Here is a 27833-nt window from a genome sequence, read left to right as displayed (position 1 = left end):
AACAAAAGACTGTGCTTTTCTTCCACTGCACAATTATATGCTACTTTGTTAATGACATAAAATCCCAATAATATGAAGTTTGTGATTGCAATAGGACAAAATTTGTAAAGTGCAAAACTATCTGGCAAGGTTGAATATTTCATCTTATGGACACTTTTAAAGTGTTAATTCAGGCAAATTAAATATGAGAAAAACGGCTCTGAAACATTATTTAGGTGATCAAAATTATTAAATTCAAGTAAAAAAATGGCTTATTGGGACAAATCAAAAAAGATGGATTTTTAATTTTTTAAGTTGAGATGGCTGTGTGTTTTGGTTAGAGACTTTCCTCCGACGCGCGTAATTTCCCGGTTCATCACCAGGTGTCGCTGTTGGCCGTGGAGTGCAGCTCAGAAACGAACCATGAAGCGTCTCGCTGTCAAGTGGCGAGGAAAAATGAAAATAACGAGAGGCAGCGCAGACTGCCTCCGCTGCTGTAGCCTCTTTGAGCGTGTTTCTCAGCGTTACGTAGAGCAGAGCGTGCTGCCGGCGGGGGTTTCTTCTTCCGTGTGAAGCACTGGTCCTGCGCTGTCGACGGCTCCATCACAGCGTCGGCTGTCGGTCTGCTCCGTTCTCCCGTCTCTCGGAGCTAGCTAGCTGGCAGGCAGCAGCTCCAGCGACACCTCAGCTGGAACAAGGACCCTGACGTCTCTGGTGTTTACGCCCCCATTAACGCATCGAGGTAAGACTTGATTAATATCAGAATGTGTCCCTTTTTTTACGGCTTCAGTGTCCGTGTCGACGACTATTTATTATATATTTTTTTAGCTTTAGAGTCGTTAGTGTCATCTTTGACGCCCGTTAACTGCAACATCTGTACGCTGGCAGCTGCTAACGTTAGCCGAGCTGCTTGACTCAAGAGAGGAGTTAGCTCGCTGGCACCGCAAACAACGGTGATATTCACTTCAATTTGGGCGAGAAAGATGCCCTTTTTTAGTATTTTGATGGTTAAAATCAATTTAACAAGTCTTTAAAATCGCAAGTTGGCGATTATACTGCCAAAATAAGCCAAGTGTTGCGCTGACAGCGGCTTATAGTTGGTATGTGGTTCCTTTTTTATGTTTACAGTTTGGGGTTTTAATAGTCGCACGTTTTCAATCTAATGTCTTTGAGTTGTTTGGTGCAAATGCGCGAATCTAAACCGAATGTGTGCTATATTATTATGTAACGATAGTTCAAAAGAGGAATGTAAATTTGCATAACATTCTTCCCCAGAAAAACTGTCATCAGCCTACATTCAGCGTTTAGGTTTAATTGGAGTGTTTCTAGATATTAATCTTAGGAGTTCTTTATGGTTTTGACGCTGCAACTTTTTAAGGACTTTTGTACATTTTAGTACCAGTAACTGACTGGTATCATTTAACAAAGTGCCTAAGTTACATGGTTGTGCTTTATTTTATTTCTTACCCTGGACTCCCTGTAGGTCAACAACCAAGTGACAGAAGACTAAAATGCTCTTTTTTTTATGGTCAGATGAGGCAGATGCCACAATCTGAAAAAGCACCTTTTTTGTGTGTGCAATTATAGGATAATGAGAATTCAATTCGAAACCAGTATATTGACTAAATTCAGCAAATGGGTTTTGTCCATGCTCACTTTTTGTATACACGTTTTTCAGACCAGGGAAATGCGAAACATTATCCAAACTTCATGGGAACCTTGATAACTTTTCCCTTGCTCGCAAGAACGCCATATTTGACTATACAGCCAATTTAGCACTTTGCATTGTCTTTGTACTGAAATGTGCTATATAAATTTGCCTTGTCTTGCCATTGGGGAAACAGTCTGCTAGTTGTATCGGCATACATTACTTTTACTGAGGTAAGTTTTATGTAGGATGTCTGGTGAAGAAGCTGACATTGTTTATTTTTCTTGTTTTTTTTTCTTCAATATTCTTTGTGTTAAAAAATGTATATCACATCTAATAAGTGTATTCATGCCATAGATTATTACTTTACTGTTTTAGATTAAAACAATTGTTACATGTTTAATTTCTTTTAGATATTTTTTTGTATAAAAAATGTGAAGCTGCAGTTTATGTACCATGATTACGAGATTTAATCTACCACCCCGCTGTAGGTTTATAAAACTATATGAAACTAAACCACAAGGGATCTACACCAGAACGTGATTATGTAATAACTTTGAAGATGGCTTAAGTTTTCAAACCTGAGGGTGGAGGCTCAGTATAGGCAAATTTGAGAATCTCATGGTATTTATTACCCCAAGTAAAAAAATAAATAAATAAAGATTTGATTGCTTTCATTGGACATAAAAAGCAAGCAAATTCCTACTGTTGATTTAATAATCTAACATTAATTATTACAGTTAAAACTATATTTTTACTTCCTGGTTTTGAGACAATTCTGCTTCTCGCCCATTGACAGCTGGAGAAAGGCACCGGCACCCCTCGTGACCCGAAAGGGGATAGACGTGTTAAAAGATGGATGGATGGATGGATGGATGGGTTTTGAGACAGATTTAAAATAAACTATAAAGTCAGCTAATTTAGTTCAAGTGCTTTTTTTATCACTACCCTTTTATAGAGTAACTCAACTATAAGAAGTTGATGTTAGCTGGCAAATGGGTGGAGCTATTCGATCCGTAGCCAACCTGCAGCTTGTCATCTGTAGCTAGAAGAGAATTAGCTTAATAAAGTTGATGGGACTATGACTTACACTGTGTTTCAGGGCCAGAAGTATTTCTAACAGAAGAAATTGACTTTGCTGTAGGCAAGAAAGAAGTGTAGGAGTCTTCTATCAGCCAGCGGACTGACAAGTGTGAAGTAACACGTGGGGTAGGGGCATCACCGTGCTATTTTATGCCCCAGATAGATGTATAGATAGCCACAGAACTTTCCCCTTGCAGTACTCCATTTAGTTTGGCATCTCATTATTAGTTGTCTTGCTAAAAAAAGCAAATTTAGTTGTTTCACACCAGCACCAGCAGCATGTTTGGCCTCAAACAAAATAGACACTGAGAAGCGTTCCATAACCATCTCTACCTCAGAGGGAACAGCTTCATATTCTGACTGCATAAGCGAATGAAACTCAAAATTGTGAGTAAATTTCACTACATTCTTATTTTTTTCTTTTATTGCACTTAGTCTCACACTGAGACCAGCCTGCCAGCTCTTTTGCAGAGTACTTTAAATCGTCTTTTTTTTTTTTTTTAGGTCATATCTTTGTCAGATGTGTGGCTCTTGTTTTGAGAGCCCCCATATGAAATGTACTGGTAGGTAACCTTGGGAGTCACTCTACCAAGGAAAAGTGAGCGGCTCCTAGTCCGAGCAGAGCTTTTGTCACTCTGAAGTAATTGCTGCTCACGCCATACTTTAGCACAGAGATATTGGGTAGAACTCATAATCCAAATGACTCTCATTCCCCTTAATAGTTGAACCCCAAACTCAACAAGATGGTAAAACCTTCATAACTTAAAATGTAAACTCTCTAGCAGATGAACATCTGAATATCTTGTCATCTCGTAACAGGAAACAAGAAAATCTAACACTGACACATGTGCAATCCACCAGATGATTTCCTGCTGTGTGCCAAGTTTTTAGTTATTAAGTCCTTTTAGCAGTCAACGTGATGCATGATACTAAAATGTGGTTCAAGTCTACAGGAAAGCCTTGAGAGCCTAGACAACTCTTGGGGACAAGAATCTTGTAACAAACTGGCTGCTTAAAAGGAAATAAGAAATGAATGCTGGTGTTTTGGACGAGAAACCATTTACAGCACACTGTAGAGAGCATTTATGGCATCACGGCTAATTCATGTAGAGAAGTTGTCAGGAAAATGTTAGCCTGACCGTAAAACACAAAGAGCTTTTTCCAATTTACTATAAACGGCGATAAAGCTTAAATACGAGTAATTTGTAGCCTGTTACTCAGAGACCATCAGTAGGGAAATGGGTATGAAGTGCTTTTGTTTTTTATACAGATTTTTTTGTAATGAGATAAAATAAAATGATTCCAAATTTGTTGGAGGCTTTTCGGTCCGAGTTGTTTCTTTCAGCACGTTGGGCAGCATTAACCTGCAGAGAGGACCTAGTCCACTGAGTGAGATGCAGGTGTTACCTGGAGACCAGATTGATTCTCACACCCAGTTTTAACCAGTATTTCTCTCCCACTCTCCTTAACAGGAATGCTTTTATACCTTTTTGCTACATAGGAAAACACCAGGAAAAGAATTTAGTTGGAAGCGTTTCTTTTAGTGAAATTTAAAAGGGCGGCATAGAAAAGAGCAAATTTGGACATAGAAGGGGAAAATTAGGGTATATCAAATTTAATTGAAAATGTATTTAAAAAAAAAACTCTCAATTTCACAAGAACAATTAGAATGAATTTTGATCTGTTTGCTTTAAAGTGGACTTCTATTTTTTTTTTACTTCCTGTGGGGAAAAAGCATCCTGTTTCGGAAACAGTATTTCCACACACAAGGATATAGTCAGTCGTTTGCACAATGGTTTCAAAGTCCTGATACTAATACTAGTTTGATGCTTATGTGCTAAAATGAGTTAGAATTTCCTTATTTGTGAAACTGATACCAAAGTATAACTTTACAAGATGCTCAACATTCCTCATTCTAACATGGTGGGGAAGACTTCGCTTTTTTGTAAGCATTCTCATAAAATTACTACTTTATTACTTTATTTCCAAACCCACCAAAAAAAGGCCCAAGCCAAATGGGGGTCGGCAATCACTGGCACTGTTATTTTGGGGGTTGCAGGTTGAAAAATGTGGGGACCCCTGCGCTAGATGAGTATTATTATTGTGTGATCGAATGATTTTGATATTGACAGAAGTATTTAGACATTTGCCACAATTGAGTCGCCTCCAATCAGAAATCAAGAATCCTTCTTGTCATGATGTTACCATGATGACATTTCTGATGAGACGGGGGAAATATGGCAGGAAACGTTGTGTCAAAGCATGTGGAAATAATAGCCGAGATAAACGTCATCTAGTTCCCCATGTTACATTTATTCAGTAACTTACTTTTAAAAAAGGGGATCTTTATTATTTTGTAGGTAAATATATATAAAAACCTGAACTTTGTTCAATGTTACATTCAGAGGTTCTTCAGTATTTTTCCTGTTTTATACAAGATATTACAGATCAAAAGGCCCCTTTTATGTTTTCCATTTAAACATGAGTGCATATAAAAGTCCAACCTTTGGTCCCATTCAGGATATCTATAAGCCACCTGAGGCCTACAGTATAAAGGGTGGCAGTTAAATTGTTCCTAACCCTTTTTCCTACCCTTGTCTGATAACCTAATGATTAATATTCAGATAGTTGAAAGATAAAAATAAAGAAGTAAAAACTCACTCATAAATGCCTTTAAGATACTTTAACATACTTATTTATACTCCTATTATTAATGCTGTGGCTGCCTAGCATATTCCACATTAAACGAAGGTCAGATACTGTTGCTCTGCATAGTTTCCATTTAAGAAAACAAGGCTCTTATTTTTGCTGGAGCCTTGGCCCCCCTTTTGTGTTCCTGCGGCCCGATTTGGAGATAAATGACTGGCTGGCTTCTCGGCCGTGCGATAACAACTGCACTTAAGTTAATCTAGGAGATCCTTTCCAGCATTTACAGCAGCTTATCTCCGGCACGGCCCCACTCACCGCTGACACCGATGCCCCTGGGTGGCGCTTACTTGAAGCCCGGGATGCTCCTCTCTGCTCCAGATGGCCCCGTCTTGTACCGGCGTGTCTACAGGACGTCGTCTCAGTCATAATTAATGCTGTACATAGCCCTGAGTCGGACCCCCACCACCACCACAGGCTGCCATAAGACCTGCTTTCCTCTCCCCTCGTGGCCAGATTGTCCAGGTCAAGTCATGTGACGTCGTGTGTAGGAGACATCTGGAGCTTGACAGCATCTGTTAGTGTTTTACAGGACTTCACTCTGACCTCAGACCTAATGCCACCTGAAAGTGGCATTAGGTCCTCCTCGCCTCATTCTTCAGATAATGAGCGCACGAGAAGCCGACTGGACTTGGAGATGGAAATTCTGGTCTTAACTTATGCACAAACCCCCCCCCCCCCCCGAAGTCCTCATTAAATGCTGTAGAGATAATAATTAATCGTGTTGTGTAACTGACATCAAAAGCTTACTCAAACGTTTGCTCCTTCAGATGCATCACTCTGCATCTGCTTACCAGAGCCGAAACCGGCGCAACTAGACGTGTTCGGATGAATTAATTAGCGCATTAGAGGGCGTGTGTGAAGAAGTCAAGACTCCATTGAGGGTCCAAATGAAAACCGCAATGTCTGCTTATGTTTAATTAGGTGTAAAGCATTATTTTATTTTTTTGAGATTTAAAAGCTTCGGTTTGCGATACTCCAGCTCCGTAGGTGGTCAGGCCTTTGCGATACATGTTATTAGAGACATGCAGGTTTATGAAAGGATATTTTTTAGCGTGTGTAAACCATACTGTCGTCTAATTTACTTGATGCCTCTTACTTTTGAGTTCATATTCCACTTTGCAGCTGCTTTGTCTGGATGGCCACACCTCAAGAAACGAGGAGCTCACAAAAGACGGTGAAAGGAAAGGAATCTGTTACTTCCCACAAGGGCTGCAAAGTTTTAGGAAAACATGCAAAAAATTTGGGGGAATTTTTTGCCATAACGATATGACTTGTGATAAACAAACATGTAATTAAACAGTGTTAATGGCTTTCTGCTTTCAAAAAGCAAACATGGCCCCCAATAATAAGTCCGTCCAGCTACGGCTAGAAAAAAGATTAAAATGTAATATTTGCAACTCAAAAATGTTTTATAGAAAAGGTTGTTTCTGGCTGGCATCTGTTTTGGCATTGAAACAACTTAGTTGTAGTTTCTTAATGTCTTTACCACAATAAAATCAATTTACCTCCTAAAACGTTAAACTCCAAGTGTGAATGGATCCATGGTAACTAAATAATTAACAAACACTTATTGCAGTCTAGGCCAGTTGTTCTCAATTCTGGTCCTCTAACCCTGACTTTATATAATACTTTATATAATAATAGGAAATAAAGGGCCGATTAACAGCTTTCTGCAGCTCTTCAGTGGTATGCTGAGGAAGGTGTTGCAATCGTTTATACTTTAGAATATTTAGCAATGTTTTAATGAGCCTAACCAAAACCGTTATGCCAGTCTGCATCAAACTAAAAGTAATATGTTGAATGCAGCACCTGGGGGGCTGAAAATCCTAATGCACTATAACTTTGCTTAGGATGCAAATCATTATATAACTATGAACTTTATCCATGTTAACAGAAAAAAAAGGACCATTACAAAACTCACAAAACGTGATTAATTCCCACAAATACAACGCCTCCATACTTTCTGACAGCCCAGAGTGTAAAACGCAGAATAAAGATTTTATTGCAGTAACATAGTTCCACACTAGAAAATATGATCCGGCTGTTTTTTGGAGATTTTCTACCGCCCTTTTAAAATATGATCCAACTAATAATAAAATAAACATGGCGGAACATGACATTCATGGACTGGTTGAAGCACAGTTTTTAACCAGCCACTTTGAACCTTTCGCAAGCGGCTATTTGTAGGAAGAAGAATGCCGGCGTTGAGGGAAAGCTGAAATTTTGATAAGAAAGCGAACCTGACCTTTGCTCCAAAATGAGAAAGCGGTGTCTTGTCAGCGTTTGCAGGCAAAAAGCAACCCATAGCTGCTTAAAATTACAAGGCAACTGGCAGCAAGTCAGTGAAGCATGAATTAGCAGCGTGAGTGTAGATTAAATTGTTAATAAGATGGCATAAAGTGGCCTTTTAGAGGAGAGGAGGCAGTTACAGCTTCTCGGCACAGCCTGGATTTTATACAACATCTACCACTATAATTCATTTGTTTTGATTTGCCCTTATTTATAACCATACGCCAGAAAACAAATGGTTCCCCCAACAGTGCTGTGAAAAATGGCCATGTCGCAGAGAACATTTTATTATCAAAGAAAATGTAAATCGAGTAAACACAAAAGGCAGCTTTTAAGATGATTTTGTTTATTAAGGCACAAAGATCTGTCAGGTCTACTTGGTTCTTTTCACCCTGACACATGTTGGTGTACCACCGTGTAAGGGTGGAAAAAGTATTTGCACCCTAAAGCTAACAAGCAGCTGTGCCACTCCCAGCAGGAGCTGTCGACTTTCCTGAAAGGTCCCGTTTGTCTCGTCAGTCCACACAATATCCCCCCCCCCCCCCCTCCCAGTCTTCTGGATCATCTAAATGTTGTTTATGGACGAATGTAAACCGGGCCTTTATGTCCTTTTTAACCAGCCGTGGATCCCAGTTTTGTCCAGTCTCTCTCTTCCTGTTCTGGTCTGCATTAGATGTTATTCTGAGTTCTTGTGCGACCTCCCGGATGTGTAGCGGTATGCTGATGGTGCTTGTTAGAAAATACAGTTTAAGGGGGATGCAGTTTTGACAGATTTAGTTTCATAACAAATACAGTTCATGAAGGGGGAATGCCATGTCGAATTTGACATGTTTAATCTCCGTCAGTTTGTGGGGGAAAGTGCTAAACTTTAATAACTCCATCCAACACTAGAGTGGAGATTGGTTTTCACAGGAGATTAAACGATTTTATGGCTCCTCTAGCTAAAACAGTTATAGAAAGCTTCAGTTTACATTTCTTACAAGGCATGCCATATGTGCAGTATAATACACATGAACAACTCGTAGTTGGAGCTGTGCTGAAAGGATGACTGGAATTTAGTGGATGCGCAATAACCCAGGTGGGTTTTGGTGGGTTTGGTGAACCGTCAGAGCGCTGGCTTGTTGTGGGAAGGTCTTCCGCTGTTCCATCGTTTCTCCATGTGTGCTTAATGTCTCTCACTGCAGTTCGCTGGAGTCCCAAAGCCTTAACAATGGTTTTGTACACTTTTTTTTTATGTTTTATGGGAATGAATCAGTTTCTCAATAATCAGGTCTGGGTGCTGCTAGTAAAGTAGGATCAGGTTGATTTGGAGAGGTTTTTTTCTCTCAATGTGTTCTAATCATCCTTTTGAAAAGTGAGGTTTGTTGTTTTCTAAGATTATCTTTGATTTTAAAAGTCATTTGATTTGGAATATTTAAGCCATTCCTTGTCAGTGTCCTGTCTAGCAATGTGGCAATAAGAATTGATGTCTTAATGCCAAATAGAGCTCGACAGATTTTGCTTTCAGAAATAAATTAATGTGTAATGGAGGAAGGGATCTGTGTAAGTGAAAGTCTAGCTTGTTTTTGATGCGTCCTTTCCTGTTCTGGAAATTCTTTTTTTTCTCAGGCACAATTGGCCTTGAGGCTGCAGTCTGATGGAGGAGCGGTTGTCTAGGTCTGTGAAGAGGCGCCATGTTTCCTTGTCATGTAACTCCCTGGCACTCTGCTGAGTCCTCGGCGGCCTGCGCCAGTCATGCACCGTCAGTGCAACAACCTCTCCCTGATCTGCTGTGCAGCTGTCCCGCTCCACCTTTGAACGCCCACTCCGACACGCCGCCCCCAGACCCCATGGAGTCCCTCATTGTGATCACGGAGTACGAACCCAGTCATCCACCTGGAGAGGCCGGCGAGGAAGAGGTGAGGTGAAGCATCCGGATTTACGTCGGTTAAAAATGATAAAATGTGTAAATATTCCTTTAAAAATAGGAAATGAAAATCAATGTGTCGTCAGGTTGAAGAAATGGACAGCTCTGAGACGCCCGAACCCGCGTCCTCGGCAGCGGCACCTTTCCGGACTCCGTCCTGCGACCTGCTGTCCCACACAGTTGGCCGTTCTGAGGTTCTGCTGCCTGTAAGCCAAGAGCAAAGGGGTAGATTAAGTTTGTCGGACCGGAAGCTCTCTCTCCAGGAGCGTTCGCACAATGCCACCTCGCCCTGCAGCTCCCCTGGACTTAACGGGCGCTACATTTACCCGTCGTTACCTTACTCTCCCATCACGTCGCCCCACTCCTCTCCACGCCTGCCCCGCCGGCCCACCGTGGAGTCCCACAGTGTCTCCATCACAGACCTCCAGGTATGATACCGCCATTAGACTGAAGCCAATTCAAAACAATTTCAGAGTCAAAAAAACAATCTTTATTATCGGCTTGTTATTATGGATTTTTTAATTCACATTGCTTTTGAGCTATAGGGTGCCTAAACATTCGTTAGCATTAAATACCAGTAATATGAAAGAAAAGACTTTGCAAAAACGGGGTGGATGGATGGATTGATGGTTAAATGGTCGGTTGATGGATCCATATCAAGGCTGTTAATGATATCCGATATTAAGAAGTTCATATTTCCAGAATCGCATTTTACTCTGCTGAATAACGTAGGTAATATTTACCCAGGTAAATATCCTCATACTGTTCAATAGTTCCTCTTTAATTATATGGGGAAGAATGAATGGAAAAGCAGTAAATTTGAGATCATAACACCACAATAGTAAATTTTTATATATAATCTGTAGTTTTTCTGCACCCCGACTTACTGTATTCTCTGAGGCATGAGTAAAGCATCCGACATGAATGGGCAAACGGCTGCTGACACAGAGTAATTCTCTGAGGTGCTCTTCTTTAACATCTGCTAGTGTACCACAGTGTTTACCTGAACTCTCGCTGCGTATCTTTAGAATTACTTGTGCATTTCTTCTTAAAGCAGCAGCACCGGTTAAGATCAAGCTTTGGACGCGCAGGTAAGGTTTTTATACCCAGTGAATGTAGCTGTTAGACATAGACGTGGGCAGTACTTTGTTTAGTGCTACGTCCCGCAAAGGTTCTTTCATATTAGAATCAGATTTGGGTTTGAAAGTGTTACGTAGTACAAAGTTATTTTTTTTTTTTATTAAGTAAATACTCAAGTAGACTGCATAGGGGTCTGTTTTACCTTCACTGACCTGTGAAGGTAAAACAAGTGTTTGGTTGCATCTGCTTAGATTTGTAGCTGTGCTATGACCCATACATAAAGCTTATACTCCTCCTATGTCATATCCACCTCGATTTTAATCTCACATTTTTAATTATTTCTCATGCTAAAGGTTAATATTTATGGATATGGACTAAACACATAAACATACGGCACTATCCGAGGTGCTGATATGTCCATATATGGATAATATACAGAACAATCTGATCCAATATGCGGATTTTCCCATATGCTGTCTGTATACGGGACGCACACAGACTTATCACTGCCTCGGATTGTACCGTATCCTTATGCTTTGAGTCCACCTTATTTCCATTTAAATAAGATTTCTTTGAAATCAAATAAAAATTCATGGCTACGGCGTGCTGTCTGAGCGGCTTAAGTTGTCTTGACGGAAATAAAAAGGGAAAATAATACCTCCTTTGTGGCCATCGAACGTACTTGACTTTGTTTGACATTCTGAAGAGAATCAGATTTAGTGCAAATATCCAAGAAGCCCTCTACCTAGAATATATAACCACTGATGTTTCTTCTGAAAAAGGGGGGAAAAAAAACGTCCTTTTCTTGTTCTCTCTCTCTCTCTCTCTCCTTTAGGACTGCGTTCAGCTCAACCAGTACAAACTGAAGGATGAGATCGGAAAGGTAACATCCGAGACCACTCACTGATTGCTCCCTTTTCACCGAACTCTTCCACTTCCCTCTCTCCTCGCCGCCTACTGCGTGTCTGTCAAGTAAACGCACATCAGCGAGGACGTGCAGCAACAGCCTCTGATATGCTCTCTCCCGGCTGTCCTCGTTTCCCAAACTCTGTAAACCACCCGTCCATGAGAGAGTTGGAAGATGGATGAGAGGCTGGTATAAATAGTGCTCTCTAAGGATTGTGCAAGGCTTAGTGGATGATGGAGGAAGGGGAGGGGGGGGGGGGGGTAGATGTGTGCATGGTTTAGATTGTTAGTATTGTTGAGCAGGACGATACTGTGCTGTAGATTTCATCACATGGACTGGATGTCTGTAGTCTACCTCTACTGCTGCATTTAGTTGATGCTCTGGACACTGCAAAAACGGAACTAGAAATAAGTAAAATGTTCTTAAAATTTGTGTATTTGTCCTTGATTTGAGCTGGTAAATAAGATGATTTGCCAATGGAATAAGAATGTTGCACTTAAAATAAGAACAATTCATCTCAATTATCTTATTTCAAGTGAAGGATGTCTAATTATCTTATTTTAAGGGGTCAAAATACTCATTCCATTGGCAGATAATCTTATTTACCTGCTCAAATCAAGGATAAATACACTAACTTTAAGAACATTTTACTTATTTTTAGATCAGTTTTTGCATTGGACTCTTGTTTGAACTTTTCTATTGTCTTATTCTCTATTTTTTTTAAATTTGCACTTCATTTTAGCGGCTGTTTTCTTTGGTTTTCTGGAAAACGCTCCGTGGTGGGGGTTTTTTTCCAGCGAAAGGCGATTAACAAATAAGCTTTACTTACTAAATTGAAGCCATTTAGGATCCTTGGAGAGACTCCTGCAATGGAAGCGTCTGTGGGATGAGCTCTGTGCTACCCCTCCATGCTACAATCTGCTCCCCCAGCAGGAACTGAGTCTGCTCTCTCTCTCTCTCTCTCGCTCTCTCGCTGTTTGTTTTGTTGTGTATGAATTTGTCTGCTCAGACCTCTAATTGGGCCCACTTTCTGCACAGAGTTTCCTGTGTGGGGGCGGTGGGGTTGGAGGCCTGCGCGGGAGGGAGGGGTGGGCGTGATGGCACAAACCAGATCCAGTTTCCTTAATTAGCCTGGAATCAAAAATGAAAGAGCGATGGAGAGATGATTTGAATTTCTCTGTTCTCACGCTGAAGCAGCTGGTGCTTGTTCAGCGCGGGCTCACTCACCGCAGCTTGTGTGTCGATGCGCATGCGTTTGCTCTTGTGAGGTTTTCTACATATTAATAATGTTTTATTTTGTGTGAAAAGTGCTTTTTAGTTCATGTTTCTTTTCTCGTACGCAGGGCTCTTATGGTGTTGTCAAGCTTGCGTACAACGAGGATGACAACACGTACTACGTGAGTATTGTGAATCCCACTCCCACAGCCGAACTTTACAATAACGATCCGCCTGTTGTCTGTATGCGTGATCTACTTCTGTGGCAAAGTTCAGAATGTCGTTTGCTCTTCATAATTATTACTTATTAAGCTGCATGACAGTGACTGAAAATGGTATGGGGATTGTTTTAGTGATTTCACCCATGTGACAAAGCTCACATGCCACAATTGGTGATTATATCGCTGTTATAATAGCTGAGCGGATTGGCAGATGAATTGTCTCTAAGTACAGTGCCTTGCAAAAGTATTCATACCCCTTGAGTTTTTTTTGGGGGGGGGGGGGGCTCTAACATGTTACATCAGGACTGGTTTAGTATTTTATATGTGGATTTTATGTGAGAGATCAACACAAGTCTATAATTGTGAAGCGCAAACTAAAGGAAACATGGTATTCAGTGAGGCAAACTAAAGCCACCCTTTGATCTCTTTGTCAGATCGGATAGATAGTGTCAAGGAATATCAAGTTTTCAAGTCCTGCCACAGATTCTCTGGATTTAGGCATCGATGTCACAAATGAAAAGGCATTGATCATAACGATCCCGTCGTTATGATCAATGCAAGTCTTATGGATACAGATTTTATTGTGTTAAATGCTAAAAAGAAAGAGAAGTCAAAGGGAAAAATTGTGTTACAAAATATGTAAATCTCATGTTTTCCTAATATTATTCAGCCCTAAATTTGGAGTTCTAGTACTGCTGGAAGTGTCCTGTAGCTTTAACCAGGTATTCTCTGAGGATACCCTGCTCCTGATAAGAAAAATCGTCACCACAGCACAGTAGCCACGTTTTCATTGACAAAAGTAATTGGAATAAACGGACGATCGGAATAAAAACGCGTCATGTAAACAAGCCAATCGGAATATTATGATCGGATTAAGCTCAACCAGAACGAAATTGTAATCCAAATGAGAGTGGTGGTGTATGCCGGTTAATAATCCGATCAATCTGCATGTAAACGCTTGTCAGGATCAAATTATTCCAAATGTGGCAAACTGACCTGAGTGCGCAGGTGTGGCCATCGTAAACGTGACGTGTTTCTGCGTTGGTGAGGCTCCTGATAAAACCTCTGTTTGTAAAAAAAAAAAAAAAAAAAAACATTTGGCATTTAGACAACAATTCTTATTGCGACATTGCAAGACAGGACACTGTAAAAATAAAATAAAAATCTAAAAGATAAGAGCTTAAAATTGTTGCTTACTGAGTAACGTTTCAAACATAATTAGAACGTTGTGCTAAACCTGGGCGCTCGGAAGACAAACGAACTTGTATAATACTGCTTTGTTTGCTATTTTTTGTTGTTTAGCAAAGATGGAAGTACTACTTCTGTTTTTTTTTTTTTTTTTTTAGAGGAATTTGATATGTTTGCATGCCAGAGTGGTTCTGTTCTGAATAAAGCCAGGTGCAGATACACGCACATTCTGATCAGATTAATTAATTGTGTGTCCATATAAACAATCTGATTATTTAATCTGAATACATTTTAATCCGATCTTGAATTGTTTGCATGTAAACATGGCTCAATCTGCGACCACCTTGTTTTTACCACGGTGTTGTGTTCATAGTTAATCATGCCCCACACATTGGATTTTTTATCCATCCATCACATGTACCTGCCTGTACCTGCAGAGCCATGGGCTGGATGTTTCCTGTCCAGCAGTCATTAGGAGGTCCACCCTGGACAGGTTGCCAGTCCATCGCAGGGCAACACAGAGACGCACAGGACAGACAATGATGCATGCACACACTAATGCCTAAAGGCCACTTAGACAGAAATATGATCCTAACAGTTTGTAGACTGTGGGATTAACCCAGAGTACCTGGACAGAATCCCTTCTTGCACACAAAGAGCATGCAAACTCTCGCAGAAAGACTTTTAACCTTGGACCTTCTTGCTGCAAGGCAACAGTGCGCTACAAGTCCACCTTGCAGCCCAAGTGGTCAGAAGGTGTCTCAGCTGACAAAACTGCTGTCTTCCATATTGTTGCATGTCTATCGCATAAAACCTACAGACAACCTATAGTTTATTTTATTATGAGAACAAATTTGAAAAATTCAGTGGGTTTGAATACTTGTCCAAAGCTCCCCTTTAGCACACTCTGCTTGCTAAGGACCCCCTTTGAGTCTAGCTTGTGTAGTCATTTGTTCTGGTAGCTACTGAGAAACATTAGTTGCCACAACCACACAAACCATTTTCAAGGTAGGGAAGATTTATTTTATTTCCTGTAGATTCTGCGACTGTCATCTGTACAGTAGGTGTATGAGTGGGCAGCAGCATCTGACTGTGCAGTATCTAACTCTCTTTTTTTTCTGCCTCTTTGTTCATCTTTTCTCTGGATCTCCTGCCCACTGGGTTCTCCCACCCCCTGCCCTCCTTCTTATTCTCCGCTAAATTTAAACCTATTTCCCTCTGGTATAGGCCATGAAGCTGTTGTCCAAGAGGAGGCTGTTGAGGCAGGCAGGCTTCCCACGTAAGTCCGGAGCAGTGTCTTTAACTCTAAAGTGGTAGATAAATGATAAAGCTCACTTGTCTTTTTGTGTCTTTTTTTTCTAATGTCTTGCTGTTCACTGATTACCGCTTTCTCCTACATCAGGGAGACCACCTCCTCGTGGAACTAGAGCAGCCCCTGAGGGTCCCGCTCAGCATAAAGGGCCACTGGAACGAGTTTATCAAGAGATAGCCATTCTCAAAAAACTAGACCATCCCAATGTAGTTAAACTAGTAGAGGTTTGTAATCTTATAACATATAATTGATCTGTTTAAATTATTTTTTTTTTTTTTTGCAGAGTTAAATCTTGTAGATCTAACAAATGTTAATATCAGACATGAATAATATGAGTAAATACAGAAAAATAATGAATAAAAGCCAATTTAATTTAAAAGACAAAAGCAGTCCAAACCAACATGACCCTGTGTGAAAATACAATTGCACCCCTTGTAAAATCATTATTTTACTATGAATAACCACATTTTATTGACAGCAAGACCCGAATACTGCCTGACCTCTGGGTTCAAGAAATCGCTTATACAGGCTACAATTACACAAACAGCAACAAATTATGAATGTCAAGGACTAAACTGAAATAAACTTACTGACATCTGTAGACTGGCTTAATGTACATCTGGAAAAGACTACAAAGCCATCTCTAAGGCTTTGGGACTCCAGTAAATAGTGCTATTTTAATGATTTTTATTTTACAGTTATGTTTATTGGTGAATTGTGGCAATTTCCTTTGAATCTATTTGTGACAAAAATCTCATTTTTAATATTTATAGATTTCCCCCCTCTATATTTGGGCTTGACATTTTGATAATTTCCCACTTAGTAACAAATCAATCTGTTTTTTTTGTATCGTATTCTATTCCTGTTTATTGAACATATCCCAAAGCATAAATGCTGGTTACATTGTAAACTGAGCCGTTCTAAGTTGCAGTCAAATTAGGCTGAAAAGGGGCCTGAATAATTACCAAAACCTGTTATACAGGTCTAGTGGAATACAAATCTAGTTTAAGGGAGGGAGACAGACAGCAAAACAGTTGGATGAAGCTTAAATGCGTTAAATGAATCTTAAATCAAGAAGCTTAAATGCGTTAAATGAAGCTTAAATCAAGAAGCTTAAATGCGTTAAAAGGACCTGTCCATAAAATTAGAATAAACTGTTTTATTGCAGTAGCAAAATCACATGTTTTGACTAATCAAACTCCACATTTAGGTACCGTACGTTTATCATTTGATAAAAAATGATGAATGAAATCACTCGTCCTTATAAAACACTTTTCATCTAGAGTTTCTGAATTTCAGAGTTTAGATGAACTTATTAGCGGTCCCTGGTTAGAAATACGGATAGGAGAAATACCGGTTTCAAAACCTCTTCCTGTTACACTTTTCTCATACATACAACACAGACAAGTTTGGCTGGTTGGAAATACTCCTGGTCACAAAGAATACGGCCAGGGATGGTGCAGAGACTTAAGGAGATTCCCCCATTATTCTTACTTAGGTAATACTGATTTAAAACTACATTTGACAAGCTCCAACTTGTTTGCAAGCTATGTTAATTAAAAGTAATTCGATCAAGCTAAATGTTTTTCTTTCAAAAATTTAATACCTTGATACCAAGAAACACTGATATTTAACACTAGCTTAGCATACTGTGAGTGTGTCATACCGTCTAATGTCTAACACACAGTGACAAGAATTATAAAAGGTAAAAGATCATCTCCAAAGTTAACTGTGGGAGAACCGTGTTTGGGAGTGACACGAGACAAAAAGCACTTTTTGTCCTCATATCACAAACATTAATATGCGGAGCCTGCTGAAATCTATTACAGCTTTAATTGTAGCCTTGCGTTTTGGTCAAATTAGACTAAAATTGAGCTTTTAAGCAACAATCCCTGCAGGTGGGCTTGGCACAAAAAGAATCAATCTAACATAATGACAATCTTTTATTGTCACTATGTTACCATAATGAAAATTTGATGAGACACCAGCTCAGGATTCACACATAGCACACAAATTCAAACAAGACATAATGTTCAAAATAGCTGAATGCACTGACGACACTTCCTGAGAAGCTATCTGATGCGGTTTAAATAGTCGCGTCAAAAAAAGACAGTTGGCAGTCATTTTGCAGAACGGTGTAAATTACTGTGCAACCGCTTGAATGTATCGGACAAACATTCCCGGAGAAGTTAAACGTATGCAAATAGTCCTTAGCATCTGATAAGATTCAAATGTTTGAGTTATTTAAATATCATCAGATGCTACAGATAAGTATGCGGAAAAGCACCTCATGTCCACTGTTAAGTATGGTGGAGGATCTCTGACGCTGTGGGCTTATTTCTCTTCCTAAGACCCAGGTATCATGCCAGAGTACAGGTCACCATGACCTCCTCCAAATAACAGGACATTTTAAACCTACTTGTGGTCTGTTTTATTAGAAAACTAAAATCACGGGGCCTTTTAATAGAATATTGATCCTGGCAAAAATCAACACAGAAATAGTTCGCCAGACAAAAAAGATCAACCATACTCCCTTGAAGTCTCAGTCTTCACACCTAAATAGAAATCCTGTAAGGTGAGTTGAAAGGAAGAAAAAGTAAGAGGGTTTCTGGCTCTAGATGATTTAGAGAGATTATGCAAACAGGAAGTCCAAGGATACTTCTATTTGTGTGCGCCAGTTTTAGGAAATGTAATTGAAAACCACTTGGGGCTGAAGTGTTGGCCAAAAGGGGGCTGTACTTTACAGCTGGAGTGGCAATAAGTGTGGCACCACTGACTTAAAAAAATGTATAAGATTTTGGTTTAAATTTGAATTAAAAGTAAGATTATATAATATTTTCAAGTTTGACCTAATGATGCTACTGCAATAAAAGTATTTTTGCACATCTTTACCAATAACTGTTGAGATCGTAATGTCGCACCTTTAAACAGAAGTGTTTCGTCAACACTGCTGTTCAGTTTTAACTTCCCAGGCAGCACTTTACGTGAAATTGCTCGAGATTCCAGTGCATGTAACTGAAAAAAAGATGAGGCTTTGTGTGCTTGATGTGTGTGTTTGCATTTAACACTCATTTCCTGTTCCCCCACGCTGTGGTGCCAGGTTTTGGATGACCCCAGCGAGGACCATCTGTACATGGGTATGTTCTGGCCAATCCGTCAGTGTTCAGACTACAAGCAGACATAACAGTTGGTTTTTACTAAAATAAAGCATATTCAAGCATCATTATTTATTTTTTTTAATCAACGTTTGCAGTATGATAGCCTTTTAGGTGTTTGTTTACTTAACAATTTTCATCTCTTTTATTTGCCACAGTGTTTGAGCTGGTGAAGCAAGGGTAAGATAAGCCTCTTTTATGGCAATGATTGTATGACTGGAATGGACTCAATCTCATTAGTTCTGACTGCTAATAGTGTGTGTGTGCCTGTTATTGTGTGTTCAGGGCTGTGATGGAGGTGCCAACTGATAAACCCTTCAGTGAGGACCAGGCCCGTTTTTACTTCAGGGATCTGCTGAGAGGAATCGAGTACTGTGAGTCCCTCAGACCTCTCATAAATCATTTTTTTCACACTGCAAAAAGGGTTCAAAAAGTAAGTAAAATTTTCTTGAAATTAGTGTATATGTCCTTGATTTGAGCAGGTAAATCAAAGGATCTGCCAATGGAGTGAGTATTTCTACCCTTAAAATAACATAATTAGATGATGGAGATGATTTGTACCTAGTGCCAAAAATCTTATTCCATTTGCAGATAATCTTATTCACCTGCTCAAATCAAGGGCAAATACATTAATTTCAAGACATCTTTACTTACATTTAGTTCCTTTTTAAAGTGCATGTAATGCAGACAATCATGAATCCCCTTTCTGTCAAAATGAATCTGTCACAGGGATGTATTATCCTTCTTTACATATGTCTTCTTATTTGTAGGTAAAATAAAAGGTGTGAAGACTTGTCCATGTCTCGGTTTAGACTATTGCTCTTACTGTATCATTTGGATGTTTTTACTTCCTATGCTACCCTGGCTTTACAAAGTTCTTCACAGGAGCTGTTCTTGACTCCAGCCACCCACGAAGCTCATTTCACATGATTTTTCTGGCTACTAATGCATTCCAGCTCAAGAGAAGAGCTTTTACACACGTGTTGTCTAGGAGACTGTTACCGGGAAGAAAGGAGAGGGAGGGCATTACGTCTAGAATAAAAAAAAAAAAGAAAAAGAAAAAACTCTGGACTTATCAGAACAATCATACCCAAAGGAAAAAAAATGTTTTCCAGTATATATTTTGCTGAAATTTAAACATATGACAACAAATATCATTATTTTTTTTCACACAATGAGCAGGAACAATGGCTGTTAGTCTTTCAGACGACGATGATGATAATTATCCAGAGATTCTTCAGGGTCTCCAGATCTCTTTTCTCGTGACTCGCAACTACTATCCTATGCCGCTAATAGTCTTACCGTCTTGTGGTTTCAACAGTGCATTACCAGAGGATCATCCACAGAGACATCAAACCCTCTAACCTGTTGGTGGGAGAAGATGGACACATCAAGATTGCAGACTTTGGTGTTAGTAACCAGTTTGAAGGGGCTGACGCCCTGCTAACCAGCACGGTGGGAACACCTGCCTTCCTGGCTCCTGAAACACTTTCTGAGACCAGAAAAAATTTCTCTGGGAAGGTGAGGCAGTCTTAGTGGGTAGCTAGTGCCATCTGGAGGCAGAGTTCAATAACGCAATACAATAGTGTTGATTTTTCATAGATTTTTTTTTCTATTCACTGGTTGACCTGGCTTTAAAGCATTTGTTATTTTTCTTTTCAAAGGCGTTGGATGTCTGGGCTATGGGAGTGACGCTTTACTGCTTCGTCTTTGGCGTGGTGAGTGTGTGTACTGAAAAAAAAAACATGGAGACTCCTTTTCCCTTTAATAGTTAGTCGAGAATGCAAGACTGACAGTTCAATTAATTTGCATATTAATTGTCTCCACAGTGTCCTTTTATGGATGAGCGCATCCTTAGTCTACATCAAAAGATCAAAACCCAACCTGTGGTTATACCAGAACGGTACGTTTCAGTGGCGGTTTATGTACCTCAGAACATTTCCTCCTGAACTTAGGCTGTTATGTTATTCACTCAACCACCGCTGTTTATTCTGAAGCTCTGTGTTGCTGTTTTTCCTCCTTGTGCCAACAGTGCCGAGATATCAGATGACCTCAAAGATTTGCTGTTGAAAATGCTGGACAAGAATCCAGAGACCAGGATATCAGTGACACAGATAAAGGTGAAGACTTTCTAAAGTCACCAAACCTGAGAAGACCTCCTTTAGTTATGATTCCCAAATCATTTAGTTATGATTCCCAAGTTTGTTGTTTTGTTCAGTATTTGTTTTTAATTTTTGTTATAGTTGTATATTAAAATGTATGTTTTCTCTTTTGCAAATTCTCTAAATATGTTTTTGGAAACACAGAAATGTTCAAAGTTTTTATATGTAACAAGCATTTTCAGAAATATGTTGTTTTGTGATGGAGGGTATTTTAATTTGTCAGGATTGAGGGACGCTACACTTTTAATGCTATGCTTTTAATAAAGTTTTCATCTTCTGACCAGACAACATGACTTGTTATAAAGGCAGGACATTTGGCCTAAGTCTTTAGTCACATCCTTCCTCTCTGCTCATGGCTAAAACTCCATAAGCAAAAATATTTCTTGTCAAAAATCTGTTTTTCTGTTCAACATGAAGCAGATCCTTTTAGTAAGGGATGTCTCATTTGTCTTGTATGTTATATGATACTTTTCCTTTTAATATGGATGATCTTCCCTGTAACTTTTCACCGTCTTACTGCGTCGCCATTATCTGAAGTAGAAAGAGTTACCATATTGCCTAAATTACTCATTTAAATAATTGACTTCATCTGTTTTAATCACGTTCACGTCCACAGATGTGTAACATCAAACAGCTTTGAGACCTAGTCTCAAAGATTTACAACCTCTCTGCGGGGGAGCCCAGTCTTCAGCACAGCGGCAAATAACCACTTGTGGAAATGAAAGCAAATAAAATATAAATGCACTCGCCGTGCATTAGCACCCACATTTTTACCAACAACTGTGCTACATACTTTATAGTGAGCCATGCATTGGTTGTCTTAAGCATAGCCGCAGTGAATGGAAGCAGCTGAAAGTCTAAGTTTTCTACACGTAATGTTTTTAAGATTTGACTGCAGTACAAGTGTCAAAACGTTCTGAGGGCAACATCTGTCTCTTACCTCAAACTCAATAAGTCTGTCCACATGTTTTTTTTTTTAATCTAAAGTCTTTGTAAACTGATGTACAATCACATGTCAGTTTGTTTAAAGTTTAACTCACCCCATTGTAAAGGCATAACCCCACCTCCAGACACATTTTGCAAAAATGCCACCAAAGTGGGCGGTTCCAAGACACGGATGAGCGGGGGAAGGTTTAAGCGGAGCTTGTTGCTGCAGTGGTCAGGATGAGGGAAAGTGACCTGTTGAAACATGGAGTGACTACGGCAACATCCGGTGGTTTAGCCACAGAACTGTCTTTTAAGGTGGAGGATTTTTCACTCCCAAACCGTTTGAACCAATAGGAAAATTCAACAGTAATAGCCACCGTTCAACCCTAAGAGTGCAGGACAAAGGTGGTTTTAAAATAAATGTTGCAGAACTAAAGAAGTTCACATTAAAATGTACATAAAAATGCACAGTAACATTGAAGTAACACCCTTAGGCCTGGGTTATACAGTTTGCAAAATCAATTTTTTATTTGGGTTGAGTTATCGTGGGCAAAACCATGCTGTTGGAAAGTTTGGGGAAGGCAGTTATTGATTTCATATATAGATCTGCAGACATCAGCAGAGGAGGTCTAAAAAGCGTGTTACTTTTATCGCTCATAGCCATAGCATGAACAGTGTTGTGTTCTTGTTCCTTAGCCTTGTGTTTGTTCTCTTGAAGCCAGGAATCTGCTCAAGACTGACGTCTAAAGCAGAAATAATTATTTAATAATACTGGCAAGAGGTGTTGCATACAGAGCTATTGTTTTATTGTTTTTGGGTGGTTGAGGAGATCCCTCTTCTCCTATTAATCAAATCGCAACCAATTTTCCTGAAATGATGGATCTTTAAGAAAAAGACAGCTTCCTCCTTACCAGTTTTGTTTAGCTAAGAAGCCACTATACAACCACCTCCGCTGGAAGGCGTTTGTCGTGCTTTTCCATTTCAGACTACATATCGTTAGCCTCGTAGCATAATTGACTAAGTCAATTAAGTCAATTATGCTATGAGGCTAAAAATATGACTTCATATATGGAAGTGCAGTTCCTGTTTTATGAAGGCCGGCATGTTTATACAGGCTCTCAGAGAGTCATAAAAGTGTAAATTAAAAAATACTTAAGCGCTTTGAGCAACAGCACAAACGGCAGTTGTGCAATATTTACACAGTCCAAATTTGTAGCTTGTTTCGGTACTAAAAACAGTTTCCTCTAAAAATATTCTTACATGTTCAAAGTGTTTACTTATATCTTTGTTCTTGTACGATACATTAACTTAGGTCTAACACTAGTCCCTTTGTTGTGTCCAGGCACATCCGTGGGTGACGAAGCACGGTGCTGAGCCTCTTCCTCCTGAGGATGACAGCTGTTCACTGATTGAGGTCACGGAGGAGGAAGTGGAGAACTCTGTTAAACACATCCCAAGCCTGACAACAGTGGTGAGCTTCTCTGTTCATTATCATTAGCAAAAGGCAATAGCCCCTAGCATATATAACTGGCGGTTTTTAAAGAATCAGGTAAAAATTATGTTGATTTATGTAAAAAACATTGTTAAAGCTGTTTAATATTAATCTCACCTTTCGCATAATCTCTGGACTTCTGCATTGTTTATTTTTACTACTTTTTACAGATCCTGGTCAGAACCATGTTGAGGAAGCGCTCCTTTGGGAATCCCTTTGACTTGAGCCGGAAGGAGGATCGCAGCAGTTTGTGCGCTTCAGCGCAGACGTTTACGTGAGTATTACGTGAGGTGGGGAGTGGTGGCCTAGTGGTTAGAGCATAGAGCTTTGGTCCCAGAGGTTCTGAGTTCAACTCCCCCAATTGCTCCCCAGGCGCCGCACAGTGGCAGCCCACTGCTCCCCAAGGGGATGGGTTAAGATGCAGAAGTGAATTTCTCAATTGTGAGATCAATAAAGTTCAATTAGTAGTAGTAGTAGTATTTAAAGTGTAACTCATCCCCGTACCTGAATCTTACTCTGCCCAATCTTATACTTGGAAAAATGTGGCAGCATCCAGTGAACCAGGAAACGTGCAGGGGGGCTGGGCATGGTCTGGGCTTCCAGTAAAAGTTTATTTAGCTAACAGAATGCTAAGCTAATAAATCTGAAAAATCGATTGAGAAACCGCAAAACTCAACATTCAAACTCCAACTTGCTACAGAGGCACAAGATGAAGCAGATTTTAAACCCCACAGCGGCAGAGCTGCTGATACGTCAATTTCTCCAAATGACGCCACAAAAACTTTTGAACCAATAGCAGTAATGATTCAAAATTCAATGCAAGGCCATCGTTTAACCCTGGGAGAGCGCCACTCTGACGGTTTTAAACAAAAAAGCAGGATTTAAACAAATATGCAGTAAATTGTCAAAATAATCACCAGGATATGTAGACAGTGCAATAGAACAACAATGTTAACAGTTTATTAGCAAAATAAAGTTGATTTGGGGGTAAGATGCCCTTGAAAGGCCACCCTAAAGATACTATGACAACATCTGGGCTTGTTGTGCAATTTGGTTTTACCATAACATTCTTTCAAAATGCTGCTGTTCTGTTCTATCTCATAGTATCAGTAGTTAATTTCAGGAATCGTTGGTCGGCCGTCATTGTTATCCTCAAGCGAGTTCAGATAATTCTGTTTTTCATTGGAGGCAGAAGATGTCAGGAGTTTTAGGATGAATCTTACAGGGTTACTGTAATGTACTGTCTCTAGATCGATGGGTAGCTTTTTCCAGTGTTGCTGTGATGACTACAAAATATTTCAGGATAGTTTCTAAAACCATCATTGGGAATCATCTGCTTCACCTCTTTTCCCATAGTAGGCAAAAAGGTAGTGCGTTTCATGTTTTAGGCAGATTTTGATTTGTTCAACTTTGTCCTTAAATTGAATAAGAAATTAATAAGTAACATTTAAGTTAATCTTCTTGTATGAAAATGAAAACAAAATGAACTAGTTCTTGGTGTAATTTACTTTATTGTGTTATACAGAGTAGACAACCACACCTTAATGTAATCCAGTATTACTGAAGCCTGTTTTGCTGCAATACTTAATTTTGGTGTAAATGTGTAAACTGTTACCATGTGATTTAAATAAACAAGGCACTTTTCATCAAAGTAAACAGAGTTTTTGTAAATGTATATTTTTCTCCATTATATAGTTCTTTTTTTTTTGTCCTGTTTTTTTTTTTCCTTATTCACAAGCTTCATTTTTTTTGCTTGAGCTTTAATAAAAAGAGGCAGAGTAGCACTGAAAAAGCATCAGCTCCCTGTCTCTCTCCCAAAGTTTATTTCAACCAGAGTTCAAGCAGGTCACAGCGTCACCTAGAGCTGCCAACATTTTTTACTAAATCCTTGAAGCATCATTTCTGACTCGGCTCTTAGGCACTGTCAGTCTTTTAATGTTGTCAGATAGTGGTGTTATAAGCACTGTGCTTAACTCCTGGGTTTTGCCACTGCTGGTACTGATCCGTTACACTGAGGCATTTGGGCAGGAGCACTTTCTATGAAGAAAACAAAACAAGGAGAGCAGCGTTTAAACACTGCAGCATATAACCAGGAGTCTTAAAACTTGCACCTGTGAGCAGCTAAACCCTCTGATGGAGAAATTCAACCAGAACAAAAGTAATACATATTCTATATACAGTTTGTTGAAAGGGCGAAAACTTGATCTGTAGTTAGTTTCAACCCTTTCTTCTCTGGAAACTAAATTTGCACTGCGGTTTCCCCCGTGTGCTTTAGTCACAATCAAGTCTGTATTTAGTTTAATGTTGATGGCTTTGCAGCAATCCCTCATACTGAGCATGCTTGAAGCGACAGTGGAGAGGAAAACTCCCCTTTAACAGGAAGGAAAACCTCCAGCAGAACCAGGCTCAGTGTGAACGGTCATCTGCCTCGACTGACTGGGGGTTAGAGAAGACAGAGACACAAAAGCAGAGAAGCACACATTGATGCAGGAATCCTTTCTATATTACATGGTAATAGCAGATGACCTGCCCTCTTGGATGATGTCACAGCTAACAGAACGCCTGAACAGTAGAAGAATTCAGCAGAGTGAGAAAAATAGACCCTGATGTCCTCCAGCAGCTTATAGCAGCATAACTACAGCGTTAGCTCAGGATTGCATTAAGTAGCCTTAAATTTCCTGAACAGGGCTTTAAAATCATTTCCTTTCTTACTTGGTTGAGTTGCTGATTCTCTGTTGTTGTCACTCAGGAAACAAGAGGGCACTGATGGTGTGAGAAGCATGGACCTGCCCTACGTGGGAGAAGATGAGACTCTTTCCTGATACGAACAGCGTTTTATGCACACCGATCTCTTCCTGCCTGTAACTGCACAACACGACACCCCTTTACTCTTTTAAACCGACCGTCAACTCTTATGGACGTCACCTTTTACGTTGGATGTGAAGAACTTTAAAAAGAAGGGACTAACTCATGAACTGAAGCACTTTGGTGGCGATCTCGTGACGATGATCATCTCTTCTTGTACAGCATACTTTTGGGGTTTGTGACGGTCCTCTGTGAACCTTCCAGGGGATTAACCCCCGTAAAACATTGAAATGACTCCTTTATTCCCCCCCACTCAACCTACACTTCCCGCCCTCCTGTCCCGCATGCATTTATAGTCTCAGCATGCCTCGTCTCAGGCTTCAATGGTCCAGTTTCAGGTTTTCAATGTAGTTTCATCTCTAGTTTCCCCTCCTTGTTTTTACTTGACAAAGCGTTCAGGTCTACTGAGCTGAGGAAAAAAAAAAATGGGAAGGTTATCTTCACCATCACAGCTGACCTTCTCTTTGGCAGGAGTACACCTCCTGTTTGCGTGGCAGTGTCCAGTTTTGTTACATATATTTAAGTATGTACAGTTTACCAAAAAAAAAAAGGAAAAAGGGAAGTGAAAACATGTTTACTTCATTGAATGCATGCATTTATTTTACAAGCTATTTATCTTACTCAATTCCCACACTTTGAGTTTCACGTGTACTGCTCATAGACAGCTTTAAATGATTTAAAGTGGTTAATATAGTGCTGTGTGAACAACCACATTTGTATTTACTGCAAACGGAGGGGCATAGGGGGAGAAAAAAAAAGGACCTTTATATCTGGTAAAGCTCTTAATTTCAGTGAAGAGTTTCTGTTTTTAGGTGTTTACACTCAATTTTAAAGCTCAGTGAGCTGCAGCAAGCTGAAAATTAAAAGTCTGCCTGTAATGCACGCGCGAACAGCAGAATGTGTTGGTGCAAAGTCGTTGTTTCCTTAAATACTTTAAACGGTGTTTCATTGTGCTGCAGAGGCAGAGTTTCACACGTTCCTGAAGCATGTTTTATGATTTACTTGATGACAACAGAACCTCAAGTCAAAACCCACACCTTGTTTTAGCTTCGTTTCATTTAGCTAGATTCATGTTATTTAAAGACAAGAGGCCGCGTAAATCAGTCGCGTAAGTTTGCAAAAAAATTTGACAGACGTCGTCAAACTTATTGTTGAGCTAGAAAAGCCGGCTGATGAGGCAAAGTTGGGAGGGAAGCATAGTGCCAACGCAGACTTTCTTCAAATCTATGCAGGTCCCAGTCACTCTGCAACATAATTTATATTTATTATCTGTTTTATTTCAGATACTAACGTAATCTAATCAAGATGTTCACCTTCTTTTTTCCGGTTTCCCCCCTTTTCATCTGGTCTTTACCTTTTTTTTTTCTCCAAAAACATTAATGTTGTAGATAAAGTGACTGAATGTGTGTCTAGTTGGCATAGATTAACTAGACACAAAACAGTGTTGATGCTAACATTTAATGCTTCCATATGCTTTAGTTCAGCACTCATGTGTTGAATGTATAAGAAAAGGGAAATGACTTTTTTGTACTTGTACCTGCATGTTTCTCTGAACTCTGTTGGTTTTTAAGACTCATACTATGCACATTAAATGTCTTTATGGTGCAACTGTGCACCTCATGGAGCACGCTCAAATAGCTAGAACTTGGATGAGAAATTTCGAAAGACTTGTGATTAAAAAAGGAATGTCATAAA

At 39.7% G+C, this 27833-nt stretch overlaps 1 protein-coding gene across 1 annotated transcript; it reads left to right on the top strand.

The window, feature by feature from the left end:
• The first annotated feature begins 383 nt into the window (after positions 1-383).
• Positions 384-27833, top strand: LOC105932116 (calcium/calmodulin-dependent protein kinase kinase 2). Its single transcript, XM_012871112.3, has 17 exons — positions 384-721; positions 9317-9606; positions 9701-10042; positions 11530-11577; positions 12945-12998; positions 15453-15504; positions 15628-15761; positions 18638-18674; positions 18851-18872; positions 18978-19066; positions 20014-20213; positions 20357-20410; positions 20522-20595; positions 20725-20812; positions 23124-23252; positions 23444-23547; positions 26023-27833. Exons 2-17 carry the CDS (start codon positions 9382-9384, stop codon positions 26093-26095), a joined length of 1725 nt encoding a protein of 574 aa, XP_012726566.2. The 5' UTR covers positions 384-721; positions 9317-9381; the 3' UTR covers positions 26096-27833.

This window comes from Fundulus heteroclitus, chromosome 8 (assembly GCF_011125445.2).
Source record: "Fundulus heteroclitus isolate FHET01 chromosome 8, MU-UCD_Fhet_4.1, whole genome shotgun sequence".
NCBI lineage: Eukaryota > Metazoa > Chordata > Actinopteri > Cyprinodontiformes > Fundulidae > Fundulus > Fundulus heteroclitus.
The sequence above is the reverse complement of the archived record's forward strand: the minus strand, read 5'-3'. Positions and strand labels throughout refer to the sequence as shown.